This window comes from Phaseolus vulgaris, chromosome 6 (assembly GCF_000499845.2).
Source record: "Phaseolus vulgaris cultivar G19833 chromosome 6, P. vulgaris v2.0, whole genome shotgun sequence".
Taxonomy (NCBI): domain Eukaryota; kingdom Viridiplantae; phylum Streptophyta; class Magnoliopsida; order Fabales; family Fabaceae; genus Phaseolus; species Phaseolus vulgaris.
Window position 1 is genome coordinate 29,935,228 of NC_023754.2, and position 18,672 is coordinate 29,953,899.

The 18,672-nt window shown below is 30.6% G+C and overlaps 4 protein-coding genes across 4 annotated transcripts; 1 reads left to right on the plus strand and 3 right to left on the minus strand.

Annotated features, from left to right (window-relative positions):
- Positions 1 to 2,827: 2,827 nt before the first annotated feature.
- On the minus strand, positions 2,828 to 5,405 carry LOC137832758 (pentatricopeptide repeat-containing protein At5g09450, mitochondrial). Its single transcript, XM_068641095.1, has 3 exons — positions 5,247 to 5,405; positions 4,785 to 5,037; positions 2,828 to 3,867 (listed from the first exon to the last, which is right to left on the minus strand). Exons 1-3 carry the CDS (start codon positions 5,279 to 5,281, stop codon positions 2,974 to 2,976), a joined length of 1,182 nt encoding a protein of 393 aa, XP_068497196.1. The 5' UTR covers positions 5,282 to 5,405; the 3' UTR covers positions 2,828 to 2,973.
- An 815-nt stretch (positions 5,406 to 6,220) lies between these two features.
- Positions 6,221 to 8,155, plus strand: LOC137832765 (H/ACA ribonucleoprotein complex subunit 4). Its single transcript, XM_068641100.1, has one exon. It carries the CDS (start codon positions 6,248 to 6,250, stop codon positions 7,961 to 7,963), a length of 1,716 nt encoding a protein of 571 aa, XP_068497201.1. The 5' UTR covers positions 6,221 to 6,247; the 3' UTR covers positions 7,964 to 8,155.
- Positions 8,156 to 10,253: 2,098 nt separating this feature from the next.
- Positions 10,254 to 11,720, minus strand: LOC137832766 (E3 ubiquitin-protein ligase RING1-like). Its single transcript, XM_068641103.1, has one exon. The coding sequence runs from the start codon at positions 11,605 to 11,607 to the stop codon at positions 10,408 to 10,410; it is 1,200 nt and encodes a 399-aa protein (XP_068497204.1). The 5' UTR covers positions 11,608 to 11,720; the 3' UTR covers positions 10,254 to 10,407.
- A 5,000-nt stretch (positions 11,721 to 16,720) lies between these two features.
- Positions 16,721 to 17,065, minus strand: LOC137833586 (classical arabinogalactan protein 1-like). Its single transcript, XM_068641927.1, has one exon. The coding sequence runs from the start codon at positions 17,063 to 17,065 to the stop codon at positions 16,721 to 16,723; it is 345 nt and encodes a 114-aa protein (XP_068498028.1).
- Positions 17,066 to 18,672: the final 1,607 nt, after the last annotated feature.

Below are 18,672 nucleotides of genomic sequence, written 5' to 3' on the forward strand. Positions count from 1 at the left end.
TATTGACCATTTTTATATGAAATGTTCATAGTTCATTGGTAACGAATGACGTAATATTTTCTAAAAAAAGTTAAAGAAAAATAGAATTAGTAGTTTTCCTTAATATTAAATAAAATAATGTTTTATGGATTAATTTTTATTTATTTATTATGGTTCTTGGTAATATTTGGGCAATGGGAGTATTTATGAATTGAGAGTAGCATAATATTGCAGCATTTATTGAATTACCAGTGCATGGATTGTTTGGGCTCATCCATTATTGCTTGGTTTTGAGCCCAGACTTGTTTATATTTGTGAATGCTGCCATTTATATATGAACAAGCTTCCTCTTTATTCAATAATACAAGATGTTTTTATAAATTATTCATCGTTTATTGATTTAATTATGATTAAAGTCATGGTTTATATCCATAAGAAGTAATCTTATAAGTTTTAATATTAAGTGATGTATTCAAATCATAAAAACTCAGGCAGATAAATTATAAAAGATAACAATGAACAATTAATAATAGCAATGCATAAACGAACATTTTTATCTTCAAAAAAGGAAAAGAAATGGTGGCTATATTATAAATTTCAAATGCAACAACATTTGTTTAAACTTAAATAGTTTATCACAATAAAATAAAAAATATTTGAATTTTATTTTAGATTAATAAACTTATTTAAAATTCATTTGAATAAACTCATGTGCAAAATTATAATTTAAAAGAGAATGGTTCATAACAAACACACTCTACAACTCATTCATAAGAAATGCATGGCTTATTAAAAAAAATATTATAATTAAAAACATTCCGTATTTAAATTAAAATACTTTTTTAAATAATAATAAAAATGTTAATAAAACATTCTATAAGGCATTCTATAATAAAACATTCTATAAAACATTAGTAAAAAAAAATTAAATAAAAGATTCCGTATTCCATACAAAATTTCTCATTAATAATAATAAAAAGTATTCTTCGATATTTTGATTTCAATTTTTTTACGGAAATCAATTAATTGAATTTTTTTCCTCAATTAGAGATGGTAAATTAATTTCAATTTTTATTACAATTTCTAATAACTGCTCGATCTCATATATTTACAGTGATTCCAAAAGATAAATCAATTTTCAGATCTTGATAATTAAATATTATTGTTTATTATTTTATTTATCATAATCAAGGTCAAATATCATTTTGATTTCGATTTCAATCCTAGAAATAGAAATTTTGATCTTTCGTTTTCTTTTGTTCTTGATTAAAGAATATTTTGAATATAAAATTTAAACACATTCAATCATGAACCATAGTTTTAGGAGTAAATTTAATGTCGATGATAGTGAAGTGAATTTAATTTTGAATAAAGAGAAAGGATTTCGCTTTTAAAATTGACTTTAAAATTGATTTTTATAACTAACTTATGATTCTGGAAATTAAATGGGATGATAGAGTAATGGGATTCCTAATTCATGGCAAAACGCTTTATACTATTATTATTATTATTATTATTATTATATATATATATATATAAACTTCAATTCAGTGGATTGAAACTTTATATTTTCCATTTTCATTTTTTATTTCAAATTTCATATGCCAAATTTTATATTTGGACCAAAAGTTCTATATTACAAAACTTATTTCAACTAGTTTCAGTTTACAACAAACAAGTGGATCATGTGGTGGACCCTTTAAAAAATGATAATATTTTATTTACATTATCTTTAGAGATATTATTTAGAAATAAAAAATGTTAAGATAACATTCTCCTTCATTTTAATAATATAATAATGTATATTAATATTTTAAATAAAAATAAAAAATGTAATCAAAATATTTATATTTTGAATTATCAAATAAATACATTTTTATATGAAATATCTTCATCCTTTTGTAATATAAGAGTTAAAATAAGATCATATAAACTTATAATTAGGATAAGATATTTTTTTAAAGAAATAAGTCAGACTTAAATTCATAGAAGAGTTTATTTTAAAAAATATATAATTTTTGTTATAAATATTTTTTTATATATACTTTCAGCCTTAAAAATATTTTATATGGTTTGATACAGATTTTGGAGATCTTTATATAAATTAAAAGTAAAAATAAATTATGGTATAAAGTAAGTATAAAGGTCATTTCATAAACAAACAATTTTGTAATATTCTATCAAAATTCAAAATTTATTGTAACACAATATACTAAATCCATCACACTACTTATCAGGTTGAGTTAAGCTTAGAAATAAATTTCAGAAAATGGTAAAATTCCCTAAATTATTTCTTACTTATTTATACTCATGTTTCAATTTCTTATCTCATTTTTTTAATTTCTTTTAAACCAAACTAATTTAAATTTTACTCTTTTTATTTGACAATTTATTTTCATCCAACATAATTTTTATTTATTTTCATGTCTATCAAAGCATTAGGCATTCAACATTTGCTTTGTACGTATAATATTTCCAAGGCAAAATTTCATTTGCGATTGAAAAAGTGTTCGCTTCTAAAAAAGAGTATCAAAATTTTGTTTAAAAAGATGTCTTTGGTGCTTCACTATTCATGTACTTTGTCCAATAGCAAATGAAAGAAACTTAGGATTAATATTTTTGTTTTCTTAATGCAGAATGTCCACTTTTATTCTTTTAATTGAAAATTTGTAAAACATAAAACACAGAAAATATGCTTTTTGTTTAAAAAAACATTCAGGCAAAAAGGTAACACTAAAAGTTGGAAAATAATTTAACAATTAATGCAAAACACATCCAAATTCATAGGAATAAGTATGATAATGACAGAAGCATCACCACTAAAGGTTAGAAGCAGTGCAATGGAATCTTGTGCATCCACCATAGCCTTGCAAGACTTCATTCCATTCACCCTCTGATCAATTGCAAATGAAATATATTTTCTCTAGAGAAAGTTGTAAAATTGATCTCAAATTTATGAATTCTACATTACATTCAAGCTCAGAGAACTCCCAGTTAATCATATCCTGGACTGAGATCATTCTCAATGAGAATCTTATTCAAATTGTTGGCTATTTCAGCTAAACCAATGTTCCTAAAACCAACCATAATCTTTTTACAGGCAAGCATATCAAAATCTGTGGTCGTGGATTGCTTCCATTGATCAATAATTTCACTCACTTCTTTCGAATGACCAAGTATCAGATAGGACGAAATGATACAGATGTAATTCCTGCTGATCATTTTCTGTTTGGTCATTCTCAAGGAATTCCATATCTGATCAAGTTTATCCTTACTTCCCAACCCACCATAAAGAATGATCAAGAAGTCATAAGTTATCCATTGCCCTTGTGTGATCCTTTTCTCAGTCTCAACAAGTGTGTTGGAACTTGCATTACCAAGATGACCTACACTAATATACATATTGGCCAGGTTCAAATATCTGATCCAACTTTCATTAGAACCAGTACCATGACTCATTTCATCAAGAATCCTCCTAACCTCATCAATATTAAGAATAGCGGCACACGAACTTATCCATAGATTATAGGTAAAGATATCAGGGGAAACCTTTTGTTGTTTCAGTTCTTCAACAACCGAAGGGACCTTTTCAAACTGGCCCACTGACATGTAAAGAGTCATCATTTCATTGTAAGTAAGGGCATCAAAGCAGAGGTTTGAATCCTTTATCCTTTGATAAAGTTCCTCAGCCTTGTCAGTCAATTTCGCTCCTGCATAAGAATGTAGGAGGGCTGTGTAAGTTTCAGTAGTCTTTGTCGCAAGAGGTAGACCCTCAAAATAGCGCTCTGCAGCATCAATGCCAAAAACTTTGCACATCAAATCTATGCGCACTGCATAATCAGAGTCTGATAACTCGTATTGCTCATGGCTAACCATCCATTCTGATATCTGCAATCATCACTAGTCACAAATTGCAAAGCTATACACCCAATAGAAAATGAATGCGGTATCATAAATCATCACCATCATAATAATAATAACAATAATAAGTGTTCCAAATTGGATGCAATCTAATCACTAGAGAAGGAAAAATAAATAAAACTGGTATGGCTGAGCATTAGAATTTGGAAGTATTAGAAATTGATAGAGATTTGTAGTTTGTTGGAGGAAAAACTAATATATGAAATTACGCAGAATCAGAAAAGTCAGGAATAAGTAACATCCAAATAATAATATTAATTCAGATATATTCACTTCAGGAAACTTCTCGAGTTGTTATAACCTCATTTGCCAAAAGCCACAGTACTGAACAACATTTTCATTCCAACAATTATAGGCACTATAGAAATAAGTAAACCGAACTACCTAATGATCATTCTTTCTTCTTCAGAACCTTACAAAAGCTACAAATAATTTAGTAAATTACACTCACATGCCTTACTACAGAAATTCACACCAAATTCTGGGGTAATAGGGGTATCAACGCAATGGATTTAAACCGATTAAGAGGGGTTATTGTCCGAAAAAAGACAGGAGTGTCGGTGTGAGTTTAAAAAACTCAGTGATGTTAGCATAATTTACTCTTAATAATAACCATTTGTGACTTGGAAATTCAGCATCATGCTCTAATCTGTTTAAACAGAAATAAGACCCAAAAGCTTGCATGATTGGCTAGATGACTTTTTACAGATTTTTGTTTCTACTTCATCCAAACCATTTGTGAAAATTTAATTCACCATGACAGAACTATATAAACTTTGCAGTACTTAGGTAGCTAAAATGTTTTAAACTCGAATCCTGTGTATTGCTCTAATTTAGCTATCATAATGGAAAGAGGTTATGAATGAGAAAAGAAAGGGTGAAACCTCCAAAGCGTGTTTGTAACGTTGAGATCTTCGAAGCTCTTTGGAAATATCCCGAAGCTGAGAGAGCGTAACAGTATTCCCCTGAAGGACCCATTTCTGAAGAATGTTGGTGGCGCTTCGCTTGGGGAGCCTTAGCCTCAAGATTATGCTCCTTAGGTCATCACCTTCCACACTCTCTTCCACTAAATCACTGCTCACAACACCCGAAGACGCAAATCTCGTTCTGTTCAGGACACAAGCTAAACCGCTACTTCTGCATGATGAAAAGATGCAATTTTGAGATTAATTACCCATACCCAACAACTCAAATATGATTGGTTGCAGAGAAAGTGTGGAACGTGGTTCTGATCCGAGTCTGGGGGTCAGAAAATCAATTAAGATGCAGAATCATAAAAAAAAAAATTGCAATTTTGGGTTCTGTTTTGTGGGGAAGCAGTAGGGGAATGTGAAAAATGGGCTTACCGTCTGAGAGAGAGGAAAAGTGAGCGTTGCGCCATTGGCGGCGTTTCTCAGTTGCTCGCTTCTTCACCTCCTTCTTCTTCTTTCCAAGTACTAAGTCCTTAATTATGTGAAATTTTTATTTTATATAAAAATTACTAAAATTGGTGCAAAGCATGTTTTGTAAACATGAGTTAAATTAAAAATAAAAATATTACAAGAATTAAAGTTGGACAAAAAAATGTGTAATCGGGGGTTGCTTATTCTTTCACCTCCATCATCAATTGTTCTAGTAGACCAAATGTGAAAATATATGTTTATTTTTTCAGAAGAAGCTTTTAAATTATGTAATCTGAAACATACTTTAAAAAATATATTTTAAATTACAAAATTTAAAAATTATTTCTAATTCAAAAAATATTTTGAATTATGTAATATAAAATGTATTTTTAAAAAAATTAGGAAAAAACTTATATATTATGGAATTTAGAATATATATTTTTAAAAAATATTTCTGAAAATTTACTAATCTAAAAAAATTTCACAGATTATAAATTTATTTTTAAATTACGTAATCTAAAATATATTTAAGAAAAATAAGTTTTAAATTATATAATTCAAAATATAATTTTGTATTATAGATTAACTAATCTAAAACATTTCACTAGATTTAGGAACATGTTTTTCTGAGTTTCCTAATCAAAAAATACACAAACATCTCAATTAATATCGATTCAAAAAGTTACTGGAATACAAAATCTGAAATATATAGAAAGCAAACATCTACAACAAAACAAAACCTTCAAACATTTTAACTTTTTTACAAAAGGATATTTTTGGAATTATGAAATTTGTGGGGGTGCTGCAATAACCTATGAAAGGGTAGGAAGAAGCAACTATAATTGGGTTATTATTTTGGGCCTGATGTGGAGTGGCCCAGCCCAGTGTAGAGGAGGAAGTGAGTCCTTTTAATCAAAACCCTGGTTGAGAGTTTGCAGCCTCAGTCCTAAAACCCTACATTCAGCATGTCTCAGTCGGAGAGCAAGAAGAAGAAGGAGCGCGGCAGCGGCAAGGTGGTGGAAGAGGAACAAGCAGGCAAAGATGAGGGGTTGATGATAAAGCCTCAGAGCTTCACTCCCCCAATCGACACCTCCCAATGGCCCATTCTCCTCAAAAACTACGACCGCCTCAACGTCCGCACCGGCCACTACACCCCCATCCCCTCCGGCTACTCCCCCCTCAAACGCCCCCTCGCCGAATACCTCAAATACGGCGTCATCAACCTCGACAAGCCCGCCAACCCCTCCTCCCACGAGGTCGTCGCCTGGATCAAGCGCCTCCTCCGCGTCGAGAAGACTGGTCACTCCGGTACCCTCGATCCCAAGGTCACCGGCAATCTCATTGTCTGCATCGACCGCGCCACCCGCCTTGTCAAGTCCCAGCAGGGTGCCGGCAAGGAATACGTTTGCATCGCCCGCCTCCACTCTGCCGTGCCCGACGTCTCCAAGGTCGCACGCGCCCTGGAGACCCTCACCGGCGCCGTCTTTCAGCGCCCGCCCTTGATCTCCGCCGTCAAACGCCAGCTCCGCATTCGGACCATCTATGAAAGTAAGCTCCTTGAGTATGACCCTGATAGGCACTTGGTTGTTTTCTGGATTTCGTGTGAGGCTGGGACTTATGTTAGGACTATGTGTGTTCATTTGGGGTTGCTTCTTGGTGTGGGTAGCCATATGCAAGAGCTTAGGAGGGTTCGGTCTGGGATCATGGGGGAGAAGGATAACATGGTGAGCATGCATGATGTTATGGATGCTCAGTGGGTTTTTGATAATTTTAGGGATGAGAGTTATTTGAGAAGGGCTGTTATGCCCTTGGAGGTTCTTTTGACTAGCTATAAGAGGCTGGTTGTTAAGGACTCTGCTGTGAATGCTATTTGCTATGGTGCTAAGTTGATGATTCCTGGGTTGCTTAGGTTTGAGAATGATATTGATGTTGGGGAGGAGGTTGTGCTTATGACCACCAAGGGGGAGGCTATTGCTCTTGGGATTGCTGAGATGACTACTGCTGTTATGGCCACTTGTGATCATGGGGTTGTGGCCAAGATCAAGAGGGTTGTCATGGATAGGGATACTTATCCAAGGAAATGGGGGTTGGGTCCTAGGGCTTCCATGAAAAAGAAGCTTATTTCTCAAGGGATGCTGGATAAGCATGGGAAGCCCAATGAGAAGACCCCCCAGGAGTGGCTTAGGAATCTTGTTTTGCCCACTGGTGGGGATAGTGTGATTGCTGGTATGGCTGCTGCGCCTGAACCTGAGGATGAGAAGGACGGAGATGGCGAAGGACGGAAGAGGAAGAAGCATGAGAGCACTGATAGCCCAGTTTCGGTCCCTGCTAAGAAGGCGAAAGTAGATGTAGAAGAGGTAGATGTCAAGAAGGTGGCTGATGAGACTGTGGAGGTTGAAGTTGACAAAAAAGAGAAGAAAAAGAAGAAGAAGAAGGACAAGGATAACAGTGAAGTTGCCTCTTCAGATGAGGAGAAAACTGAGAAGAAGAAGAAGCATAAGGATAAGGTTGAAGACGGTTCACCGGAGTTAGAAAAGTCTGAGAAGAAAAAGAAGAAGAAGAAAGACAAAGAAGCTGCTGCTGCTGAAATTAGCAATGGAAAGGAAGATGAGAGTAATGCTGATAAGAGTGAAAAGAAGAAGCATAAGAAAAAGAAAAACAAAGATGCAGAGGAAGAATAGATTTGTGTTTGGCTAAATGGACTCTTTATGTAACGCCTATTTTCTTGATCTTTTAAAATTTCGCGTTGGATTAGTGTGTTGTTGGTCAAGATTTTGGTAGTTTTTTATATGCTTTTTCTCTTAATTTTTCCATTTACTATGTTTGTATCATCTTCTTTAGCGTTTAATAGATCTCCTACAATTTCTCCATAATCCTTTGACAAATTGACATGTTTTTCTGCTCAGATACATAGCTTTTCCACATACATAAGCTGTGACGAATTTGTTTATGGAGAATTTTGCAGTGTATTTGCCCTGTTTCCTGCTGGAACATGGTGCCAGCATACATGAGCATTTCAGGTTCTTTGCGAACACACTTTAAAAAGGTCCTTTTGTTACTTTATAAATAATAAATAATTTAGTTTTTAAAAATTAAATTAATATAGTAATTCAAAGATAGTATTTTTTAAGAAAACAGTGTACTTTTTATCAATTTATTTATAAATCTAGTGATTTACTCATTCTAATTGCAAATACAATGGCAATAATAAACTGAGACGCGGGAACTTCAAAAGCAGATAAAAGGGTGTGAACATGAGGAAATATCATATTTATAATTCAATCATAAAAATCATATTTCTAATTCAATCATAAAAGGCTACGAAATAGTTTTTAGTTTGTTCAAATTTGTTTCGTCTGAAAACATATTCTCGAAAAGCCACAAGTAATTTAGAACAAAAAGTAAACATTACCAACAAAGTACTATAAAAAGAAGAACTCGGAATTGTTTGGTTTAGCGAAGGTAAGAGGATAAGATGGATTTTAATGAAGCGAAAAGGAAAAGATGAGAGAGATTTTAATTCATTGCTTAGCTCTGACGGGAGTGGAAAAAAATTTAAAACATATCTTCTAATTTTACATTTCAAAATGTAAATATGACTACTTTTGTTAATACTTTTGAGTTGAGATGTTCCGAATCTTCTCCCCACCAAGACAACCAATCACTTCTAAATTTTACATAATTTATCACTTTTAAATTATATAATCCGAAATCTATTTAACAACTCACAATATTGAATTATGTAATCCAAAACTTAATTAAGAAAATAAATCTAAGAAAGTAAAAAAAAAAAAATTTATTCGTAATTTATAACCTATTTTATTAAATAAGTTTAAGATTATGTAATTCAGTACTATTAGTTGTTAAATAGATTCTGGATTATATAACTTAGAGGCTCTAGGGTCTAGAGGGTCTAGGGACTAGAGGGTCTAGGGTCTAGAGGGTCTAGGGTATAGAGGGTCTAGGGACTGGAGGGTCTAGAGGGTCTAGGGACTAGAGGGTCTATGGACTAGAAGGTCTAGGGTCTAGAGGGTCTAGGGTCTAGAGGGTCTAGGGACTAGAGGGTCTAGGGTCTAGAGGGTCTAGGGTCTAGGGACTAGAGGGTCTAGGGTCTAGAGGGTCTAGGGACTAGAGGGTCTAGGGTAGAGGGTCTAGGGTCTAGAGGGTCTAGGGTCTAGAGGGTCTAGGGACTAGAGGGTCTGGGGTCTAGAGGGTCTGGCGTCTAGAGGGTCTGGGGTCTAGAGGGTCTACGGTCTAGAGGGTCTCGGGTTTAGGGGTAGAATTTCAAATTTCGTATTCCGGTAGGTTTATTATTCATAGTATAAAATATTGTTTTTATTTTTATCTGTATATTGAAGGATAATTTTGAAAATTTCAAAACTTTTGGGGATAACTTAAAGAGGGATGGAGGTGCAGGAAGAAGCAGTTCCAATAAAAGGGTAGTTTTGGGCCTAGCCTACTAATAGAGTGAAGACATGCTTAGCCCACTAATAGAGTGAAGATAGACCTAAAAAAGATGGTTTGATCATGGCAGAATAACAATTTGACTCGAAATCACTAATTTTAGTGAAACTAAATATTCTAATTGGAGATACTCCTCTTGATTATAACACTAGTTTTTTTTACTTTTTTTAATATTAAACCAAACAATTGGAAAAGCTCTTCCACTAAACTCTGTTTCACTCGACCAAACCTCGGAACAAAAAGTCTTTACAAATTCACCACCAAGAACCTAAAACAAGTTAGTCAAAGAAAAGGAAGTGAAGTTCACATGGAGGAATTATTGATCTTTAAAATTTTATGCACAGATCCACGAAACCTTGTATTCATCTTCCATCAATTGCAAGTCAGGATGAATTTAAAACGATTTGGAGCAGGATTTCATTGATTTGTTAGATCTTCAATTCTACTTATCTGCATCACTGTGTGTTGACACTAGCATCAGCACAATTTCATGTGAAGACGACACCATCCAAGCAAAATTCAACATTACATTTATTTGCAACTTACAGATTTACATACACTTGAGTATCACATAAGTTGCCTCATGCAGAAATCAAAAATTGAAGCTCTCACCTTGTAGAGAGTTACATGTACATTTTACTTGCCAATTTATCAAGTACTACTAAAAGCTTCTCAGAGAACCATTTGGCTTCTTCTGATTGCGACCGTACCAGGACAGAAGGTACTTCCCATTGTAGGACTGTGACCTTTTCATTGAAGAACTAGGAGCACCCTGCAGATACCTAGTTAATCTGAAAGAAGAGCTACCCTTGAAAGTGGTAGCCAAATCGTTTCCAAAACCCCCCTTTGAAGAAGAACCAGCATCATCCAGCACCCTTTTTGAGCTACCATTAGATCCTACTGTGGCAAGAGCACGGTTGATATTTGCAACAGAAAAGGAATCCAGAGAAACAGATCTTCTAGGAAGAATGTAGGGCACCTCTTCAACTGGGGTTTCAGTTTCACAAACCCTAACTCCATCTTCACCCTCCACTCTGCCTTCTTCCTCTGCCCTGTTCCCCAATTCAGAATCAGAAGCACTATTTTCCAAAATTTCCACATGGCTATCTCCAAAGGATTCTGAATCAAGAAAAGTAGAGTCCAACCTAGCAGTTGCAAGGTCAGAAACAATGGGGGCCCGGCATATGGGACAATTGGTATGAGACCTAAGCCATGTATCAATACAAGGTAAATGAAAAGCATGGTAGCATTTAGGCAAAAGTCTGAGATTCTCATCCTCTTCAAACTCGCTCAAGCAAACAGCACACTCGGTTCCTTCGATCAAGCCCTCACCTTTCTTATACCTACAAACTGTGATGGCACTGATAATCGATTGCTGAAGGCCAAGGGTGCGGATATACCATATGGGGTGGTCCACCATAGCTCCGTGCTCTTCATCAACAAAATCACCACCACCTCTGCTCTCCGGTTGGTGCCTCGATGGCACCCTCCTCCTTGAGCTGAACCTGGTGTAGATGGTGCGACAACAAACAACAAAGAAAGCAATTGTTAGAATCGCAAGAGCAAGGAACAAATAGGTGGCTATTCTGTGGCTGCTGGATTCATCTACGCCGCCGTTATCTAGATTGAAAGGCGGAAGTTGTGGCGGCGGCGGCGGCGCCGCCGGAGGAGAATCATAATTAGGGTATTGGGGATTGGTGAGGCAGATCCTGAGGCAAATTTCGCAATCTGGTGAACAAGCCTCAGACTTCTTGACATGACAAAGTGAGGCACAGAGTTGTGGCAATGGCGTCATCAAGTTTGTGAGATGACGCAGACCCATTTGATAGATCGGGAAGAAAAGAAGAGGTGAAATCAGCATCAGAATTCAGAGTGAAGAAGAAGAAGAAGAAGATAATGATCATGACATCAAGTCTCAAACTTTGACTTCAAACCATCCATCACAGTTTTGTCTCTCAAGATGTTCACATCCTACTGGTAGCAGTTGCATTCAATAATAAAATTATAATAAAATTATGCCATCACACACTTTTTTTTTAATTAATTCAAATTATAAAATAAAATATATTCATTCATTGAATTGTAAAATTGACCATTTTTTTCTATTTTAGATTTTATATTGAATTGTAAAATTTATGAGAAATTTTTATCACAACCTGCTACATAATAATTGAATATTGTAAGTTTTTATTAATAATGAAAAAAAAATATTAAAAATGTTATGATATAAGCATTAATGTAATTTAATCTTTTATGGTGGTTTAATTTTATAATAAATAACGTATTGAATAGAGTTGACTAATTAACTGAAATTAAGGCCACGCATTTACTTTTCTAACGTTCACCACTCGTGGGTCGGCCAGCTTTAACTTTCAAAAAATGTTTGTTTTATATTATAATAAATATAAAATGAAATTAAAAGGTCAAACTTTTACTTTTAAAAAATAATTAATTTATTAAATAGTATTTAGTATTGAGATTATAGAAATCTTTTTCCGTTAGCCAAAAATAAACGTTAAATTTTATGAGTTGAATGTAAAAAAAAAAAATCTAAAAATATATACATAAACGAAAAAACAAAGTTTGGTTCTTTGTGTGATGATTCCGAGTGTTGGGTTTTTGTTGAAAGTTGGATTTCATTTTCATGACGTTAAAGGTCAATAAAATATTCAAATCTCAACAAAAAATGCTTAAAGACTATGAAAGGTACATGTGAAGTTAATTGTATTTTTGAACTGGTATTTAAATGATTTTTTTTTTATAGAATAAGAAGTATATTTGGTAAAGATTTTTTTTTGACGAAATGAAAATTTTATTAAATTCCTGTAAATCCTTAATTTTAGATATATTTGTTTTAATTTTTTTATTTGATGTTGTTTTGATTTATGAGATTTCTATATTCTAATATGTTGTTATTTATCAGATGGTTTCTTTCAATTTGATTGAATTAAAACAATAATGATTTGAGTTATATATGCGACAGCACTTGTTTATATTGAAAAATTGTTTGTTTTTATTTAATTAAAATCAAATAAAATTGCCCCTTCCCTTCATCTCATAATAAATATCACTTAAAACATAAAATATTTCATATTAAATGGTGTTTAAGTTTTTAAAGAAACATTAAATTCTTTTATTGTAATTTATTCCCCGATAAATATAATGACATGGTGATTTGCATGTATTGTCTTGAGGAAAAGTCTGGTCAGAAGTGATTTTTCAAAAAAAAAAAAAAATAATATAAAAATATTTTTCTTGTTTTCAGAAATATATTTTATTTTTCATTCAAATTTAAGGAGAAAAATATTTTTTTTTATTAATATATTTTTCATTTTTTAATATGATATTATTTATTAATTTAAGTAACTCAATATTTTTAAAAATTACAATTTTATAATAAAAAATATTTCGTAATTATGTTTCAAAGTATAAATATACTGAAAAAGAAATCTTAATTTGAAGGAATGTATTAATTTAAAAAATATTTTATTTACAAAAAAAATAAGTAATAAATATATGAGTAATTTTCTAATCATATAATTACTTAACATTAATTAATTTATTATTTTTTTAAAATAATAATTTTCCTTTATTTTTATACTACTCTTATTCTCAAATCAATATAGTAAATTTTTCATTCTATTTCTTTACTTTCTTTTCTCACATTTTATTTCTTTTTCCTTCATTGTAAATGAAAAGTGTTAGAGGTAATTCAATAAAAATTACTCCACTCATTAAGTTATTTATTAATTTACAGTATTGAGAAAAACAACTTTAACATAACTTATTTTTAAGTTGAATAATATTTTATATATAACGGGGTTAGCACAATTATCAAAGATGATAAAATAAGTTGTAGTCCGAGTTAGTGAATAATGAAGATTTTAACACTTTAATTAAACTTAATTTGTTTTAATAATCATATTGTTGTCCTATTCAGGTCTCATAATTCGGTAACATTCCTAATTTTGGAAGGAAAGCTAAAATTCATTCATTTTCAAATCACTATAACTATTTTAAATTAACTATTGATTAAAAATTGTGTATTTTTAAAATTTGATGTCTAAAGATATAAAAACATATCATAATATATAACTAGATAATATATAAACATTATCTTAAGTTAAAGTTATAATATTGAGTTAAGTTTAAATTTCACACTAATATTAGAACATATTCTATGTTCTATATTCTAACATATATCAAATTATAAATATATAGAGAGTATCTCTTACAAATTGGAAAATTTTGAAAGGTAAAAATATTTTCATTTGGTCTTAATTTCAAATCTCATTTAAGTAAAAAATTATTAGTTTATTTGAACGGTGCAGAAGTAGTTTTGGTGTAGAAAAATGTGACATTTGTCTGAAGATAATAACGAAATCCTTTGCATGAACGAAGGGGTAAATAATTAAATGTGTGTGTAGAAGAAACAAAAAGGAAAAGGAAGAAAACAAAAGAAAAGAAAAAAAAAAGAAGTGTCTTAAGGAATGGTTGTTTGGTTGCGACCAAAAGACTTGAATTTGAGTCTTCTTTTGTCCTCTCTCGTTAACCAATTACAATGGACTCTTACAAAATATGATGTTTCACTGAAAATGATATCTTAATATAAAAATATCATTTCTAGAGTACTTCAATTTTTATTTTCAATTCTTGGTATATAAAAGAGAAATTACAAAATAATTAATTAATACACTAATGTAAAAAACACAACATATAATATTTATAAGAAGAGAGTTAATATGAATTTAATTTTAACCCTAAATAAAACTTAATACAAGTTATTAATTGGACCAATATATTATAACTAAATTTTACCACGTTTATAATTTTATTACAATTATATTACTGCCTCATTTACTATAACTGATAAATTAAAACTGTTATAGTAACTTGTCATCAAATATAATTTTTCTATTAATAATAGTTTAAGATAATATAAAATATTATGATTAATTAATTATTACATGAAAAATTATAATAAAAAAACACAAACTGAACAATGAAAACTTCAATTTATGGTATAAAACTCATTTTACTGATAGAAATATTTTGACTAGTTAAAAACTAGTACAATATATGGTGTTGTTAATTAAAGTCGTGATAGTTCAAATCTTCATTGATTAAAACTGAGATATTAATAATATTTGTTGATAACAAAACGTATATTATTAGATAGTTATGATTTTTTTATAATTTTTTTTTAATTTGATTTATAAAAGTGATTAATATATTTTTGTGATTTTAACATGTAATAGTAGTTGAATGGTGAACAGTTTAATGTATACTATTGATAAATCGTTGAATAGATAAAACTAATATAAAAATCGCAAAATAGGTAAAAAAAAAGGAGGAAAAAATAATAAGAAAAACTTTGATTCATATTAAATTAATAAATGAAAACTTAATAGGATGTTGATTTTTCTTCTTCTTAAAAACAATAATAAACCTTAACATTTTAAATTCTATTTTATTTTAAGGGTAAAGTTGAACATTATCTCACATTGAAACTATAACATGGGCTAAACAGGGTTATCATTTTGCGATCACTAATTCAAAATTAAATATCAGTATTATAATATATTTTTTATTTCAATATTTGTATGTTATACATACAAATGTTGAATACTTGTTTACTAGCATTAAAATTTTATAAGATTATATATTTACATTATGTTATTAATATTATTTTTATTATAATCTTTTCACTGAATTAATATTTTGACTCACCCCACGGTTTTAATAAGAATATTGATTTTAATTTTTTTTAATTTATATGTTTTGACTATAATTTTTCATTGCATTAATATTTTGACCGATCCAATAGTCAATACAATTTCCAATACATCTATATTAACTTTTTTTGGTACATTCAATTTAATAAATTTTAATAATAATAATAATAATGTTAAAATAATATATTTGTAAAAGTTTTATAAGAATATTCCATGGTTTAGATTGAAACGTGAGTTTTAATAATACAATTTTAATGATGATATTTCCTTTTTTGAAACTGAGTTTTTAACTTTTATTTTTTTAGTTTGTTCTCAAAATATTTATTAATTTTTATACTTTTCTATAAAAATACATTTTTATTATTTTATTTTTTATACACACATTACATAAATTTATTAATTTTGTTTTTCTAATGAGGTATAAATTTTGTACTTTTAATCTTTTACTAAACATTACATTAACAATAATTAGAAATAAGTTTATTATTAAAAATATTATTTAGATGATTTTATATCATATTATTTATTTTAAATGTTATATTGTTTTCAGTATTAAATTATGGTAAGTTTATTCTAATTTTCTTATTTACAAGCATTTTCGTATTGAGTAAATATGAAATGCCTATTTAAAAAATGTATTCTTACTTTTATTTTAAACTTGAATTAAAGAAAATGAATTCATAATAGGAAAACTATATAACATTTTAAAGTAAAATAAATATATTTAAAATAATTAATACATAAATAAAAATATAAGACTTTAATATTAACAAAAAAATTAAAACTTATAATATAAAATATAGTATGATCACTTTTTATTCTATCATTTACATTTATAAAAGCTGCTGATAATTAATTTCATGAAGTACTTGTTATTCATGAGAAACTTTTTCCTAAGGATTTCAAAGAGTAAAATAAAAAGAGAATACTATTATCTTTTTATAAATTAAAAAGAGTCTCATGTATGAATGAAAATTTTATATAATTAAAAAGTAAGAATGTTCAATGGAAGAAGAATAAGGAGCAAGAGCCTCCAACTGTTACTAATGAAAACATAATCACAAATCTCACATAAACAATAACAAAAGATGGAAGATTACACCAAGTTATTTTCACTGAACCAACCGTGTATCACCACCAATTCAATGAAAAATAACAAAACGAAACAATTATAAACTATAGCTATGACAATCTCAAAAGCAGAGAGAATACTTTTTCTATATAAGCCTACGCGGCGTTTCAAATGACCAATACGGCAGTGACGAGACCAACCACAACAGATCCTGCGGCGGCGAATCCATACGAGACAGCGGCGTTCGCAGACGGCGCGGGAGCCTCGGACGGAGGAGCAGAGATTGACAATGGAGAAGCGGAAGGCGAGGGAGAGGACGCAGACGATGGAGGAGGAGACGGCGGAGAGGTCACAGCGGGTGCTGGTGACGGAGAAACTTTGTGTGGAGGCTTGTACGGAAAAACGGCAGGTGGAGTAGCAGCGGCCTTAGGAGACGACGCCGGAGATTGTGCGACGGCAGAGAAGACTAACATAGCAGCGAGCAGGAGAATGAGAGTGAAGGACGAAGCCATCTGAGAGGCTGAGAAGTAAACGGTGGAGAATAAACGAAGGTGGTGCAACGCAGGGGATAATTGTTGTAGTTTTACGAAGAGTGTGTTTGAGATGAACGAAGAGACAGAGAGTGAGAATTTATAGAAAAAGAGGTTGGTGTGATGGGAGGATCAGACGGTGGAGATTGCTCCGATAAGTTGATATGATGGCATGGGGGTAATGATGAGTGGAGTCCTTAGAAACGCACTTTTGGTTGAATCAGAACAGTACACGTGGAAGCTGATAAGAGCTAAGAGGAACAGGAACCGTTGATGAAAGGGGTGCCGGAATTGTAACGGTCAAGAAATAGGAAAGTGTGTGAAACTTGTTGGGGATCTACAACACACAACCCTAAGGACTGGGGAAGACTATGGTCCAATCTTCATATTCTTTTTTTAAGGAAAGCTCCTCAATCCACTGAATTCTTTAAATACTTTTTTCAAAACTTAATTATATTTTTAATTCTATTATATAATAAAGGAAGTAAATGTATAACTTTTAATTTTGTATTAAATTATCACTATTTATTCTTTATGACATTTTACCAAAAGAAAAAAATTTGGCATTTGCATTATTGGTACATTTGTGAAATGGAGGAAAGGAAATCTTGTCCGGAAACAAATTCTTTAAGTATTTCGTTAAGTATAAATTTTTAGAATTAAAATTAGCTCATAATATATAAACAATTTATTTTTGGAAAAATTTAAATTATCTACCATCTTTAAAAAAAATAGTTTCTTTATATTATGTTATGACAAATCATTTCTCTATAGATATTTACGGAAAAATATTTATAGAAATTTGTAAAATAACAAATAAAAATATTTCAATTTAATGATAATTTTTCTTCGCGATTTCAATGACAAAACAATATTTTTTTGAAGTTTTGACCCAACATTTATTTATTTTAATTTAACTAGTAGGGCTATTTTTTATGGGTTAGGTTTAGGGTTTAATTAGGTCAAACAAAATATACGCAAAATTGAAGATTAAATTAAAATTATGGATTTTTGAAGTTGTGGAAAAAAAAATCATGGATTAAAAGTTAAAGAGGGGAAGTTTATAATTTAAATTAAAACGAAATAAAAAATTGTATTAAGAAACATAATGAATTGAAAGAGGAGGCAGAATATTAATTTGTTTTTGAGTTGGTGGAAAGAAGAGATTGGTACGTTGCATAGCTTCGACAACTTTCTCTTTTTCACCATTCTTATTTTTTGGAGTTATGAGATTGATTTTGTAAAATCCAAAAAGAAAGATAGAAATGAGAAGATTGAGGAAGATTTTGACCATCAAAAGATCTTCTTCATCACTTTCACTATTCTGTTTATTAGCACAGTTCATTGTATTCAATTCTCAGTTTTAACAATGGTTATTATTATTATTATTATTATTATGAATGTTTCTTTACATTCTAAATATCATTTACCTCAGAAAATAATGGGTATATCATCAATAAATATTGTTATTGATGATTTTTAAACGATTTCTAATTTCAATTAATTATTATTAGGTGTCGCACTAATAGTTCTTTTAAAAAAAATATTCAAAAGTTAAAAGCAATATTTACTAAAATATAAACGCGTAA

Coding starts and splice junctions, on each gene's coding strand:
- LOC137832758 (XM_068641095.1), bottom strand. CDS start 5,281: ATGGCGCAACGCTCACTTTTCCTCTCTCTCAGACG. Junction 5,038..5,246: donor CTTTTCCTCTCTCTCAGACG/GTAAGCCCATTT, acceptor TTCATCATGCAG/AAGTAGCGGTTTAGCTTGTG. Junction 3,868..4,784: donor GTTACAAACACGCTTTGGAG/GTTTCACCCTTT, acceptor TGATGATTGCAG/ATATCAGAATGGATGGTTAG.
- LOC137832766 (XM_068641103.1), bottom strand. CDS start 11,607: ATGCTGATTTCACCTCTTCTTTTCTTCCCGATCTATCAAATGGGTCTG.
- LOC137833586 (XM_068641927.1), bottom strand. CDS start 17,065: ATGGCTTCGTCCTTCACTCTCATTCTCCTGCTCGCTGCTATGTTAGTC.
- LOC137832765 (XM_068641100.1), top strand. CDS start 6,248: ATGTCTCAGTCGGAGAGCAAGAAGAAGAAGGAGCGCGGCAGCGGCAAG.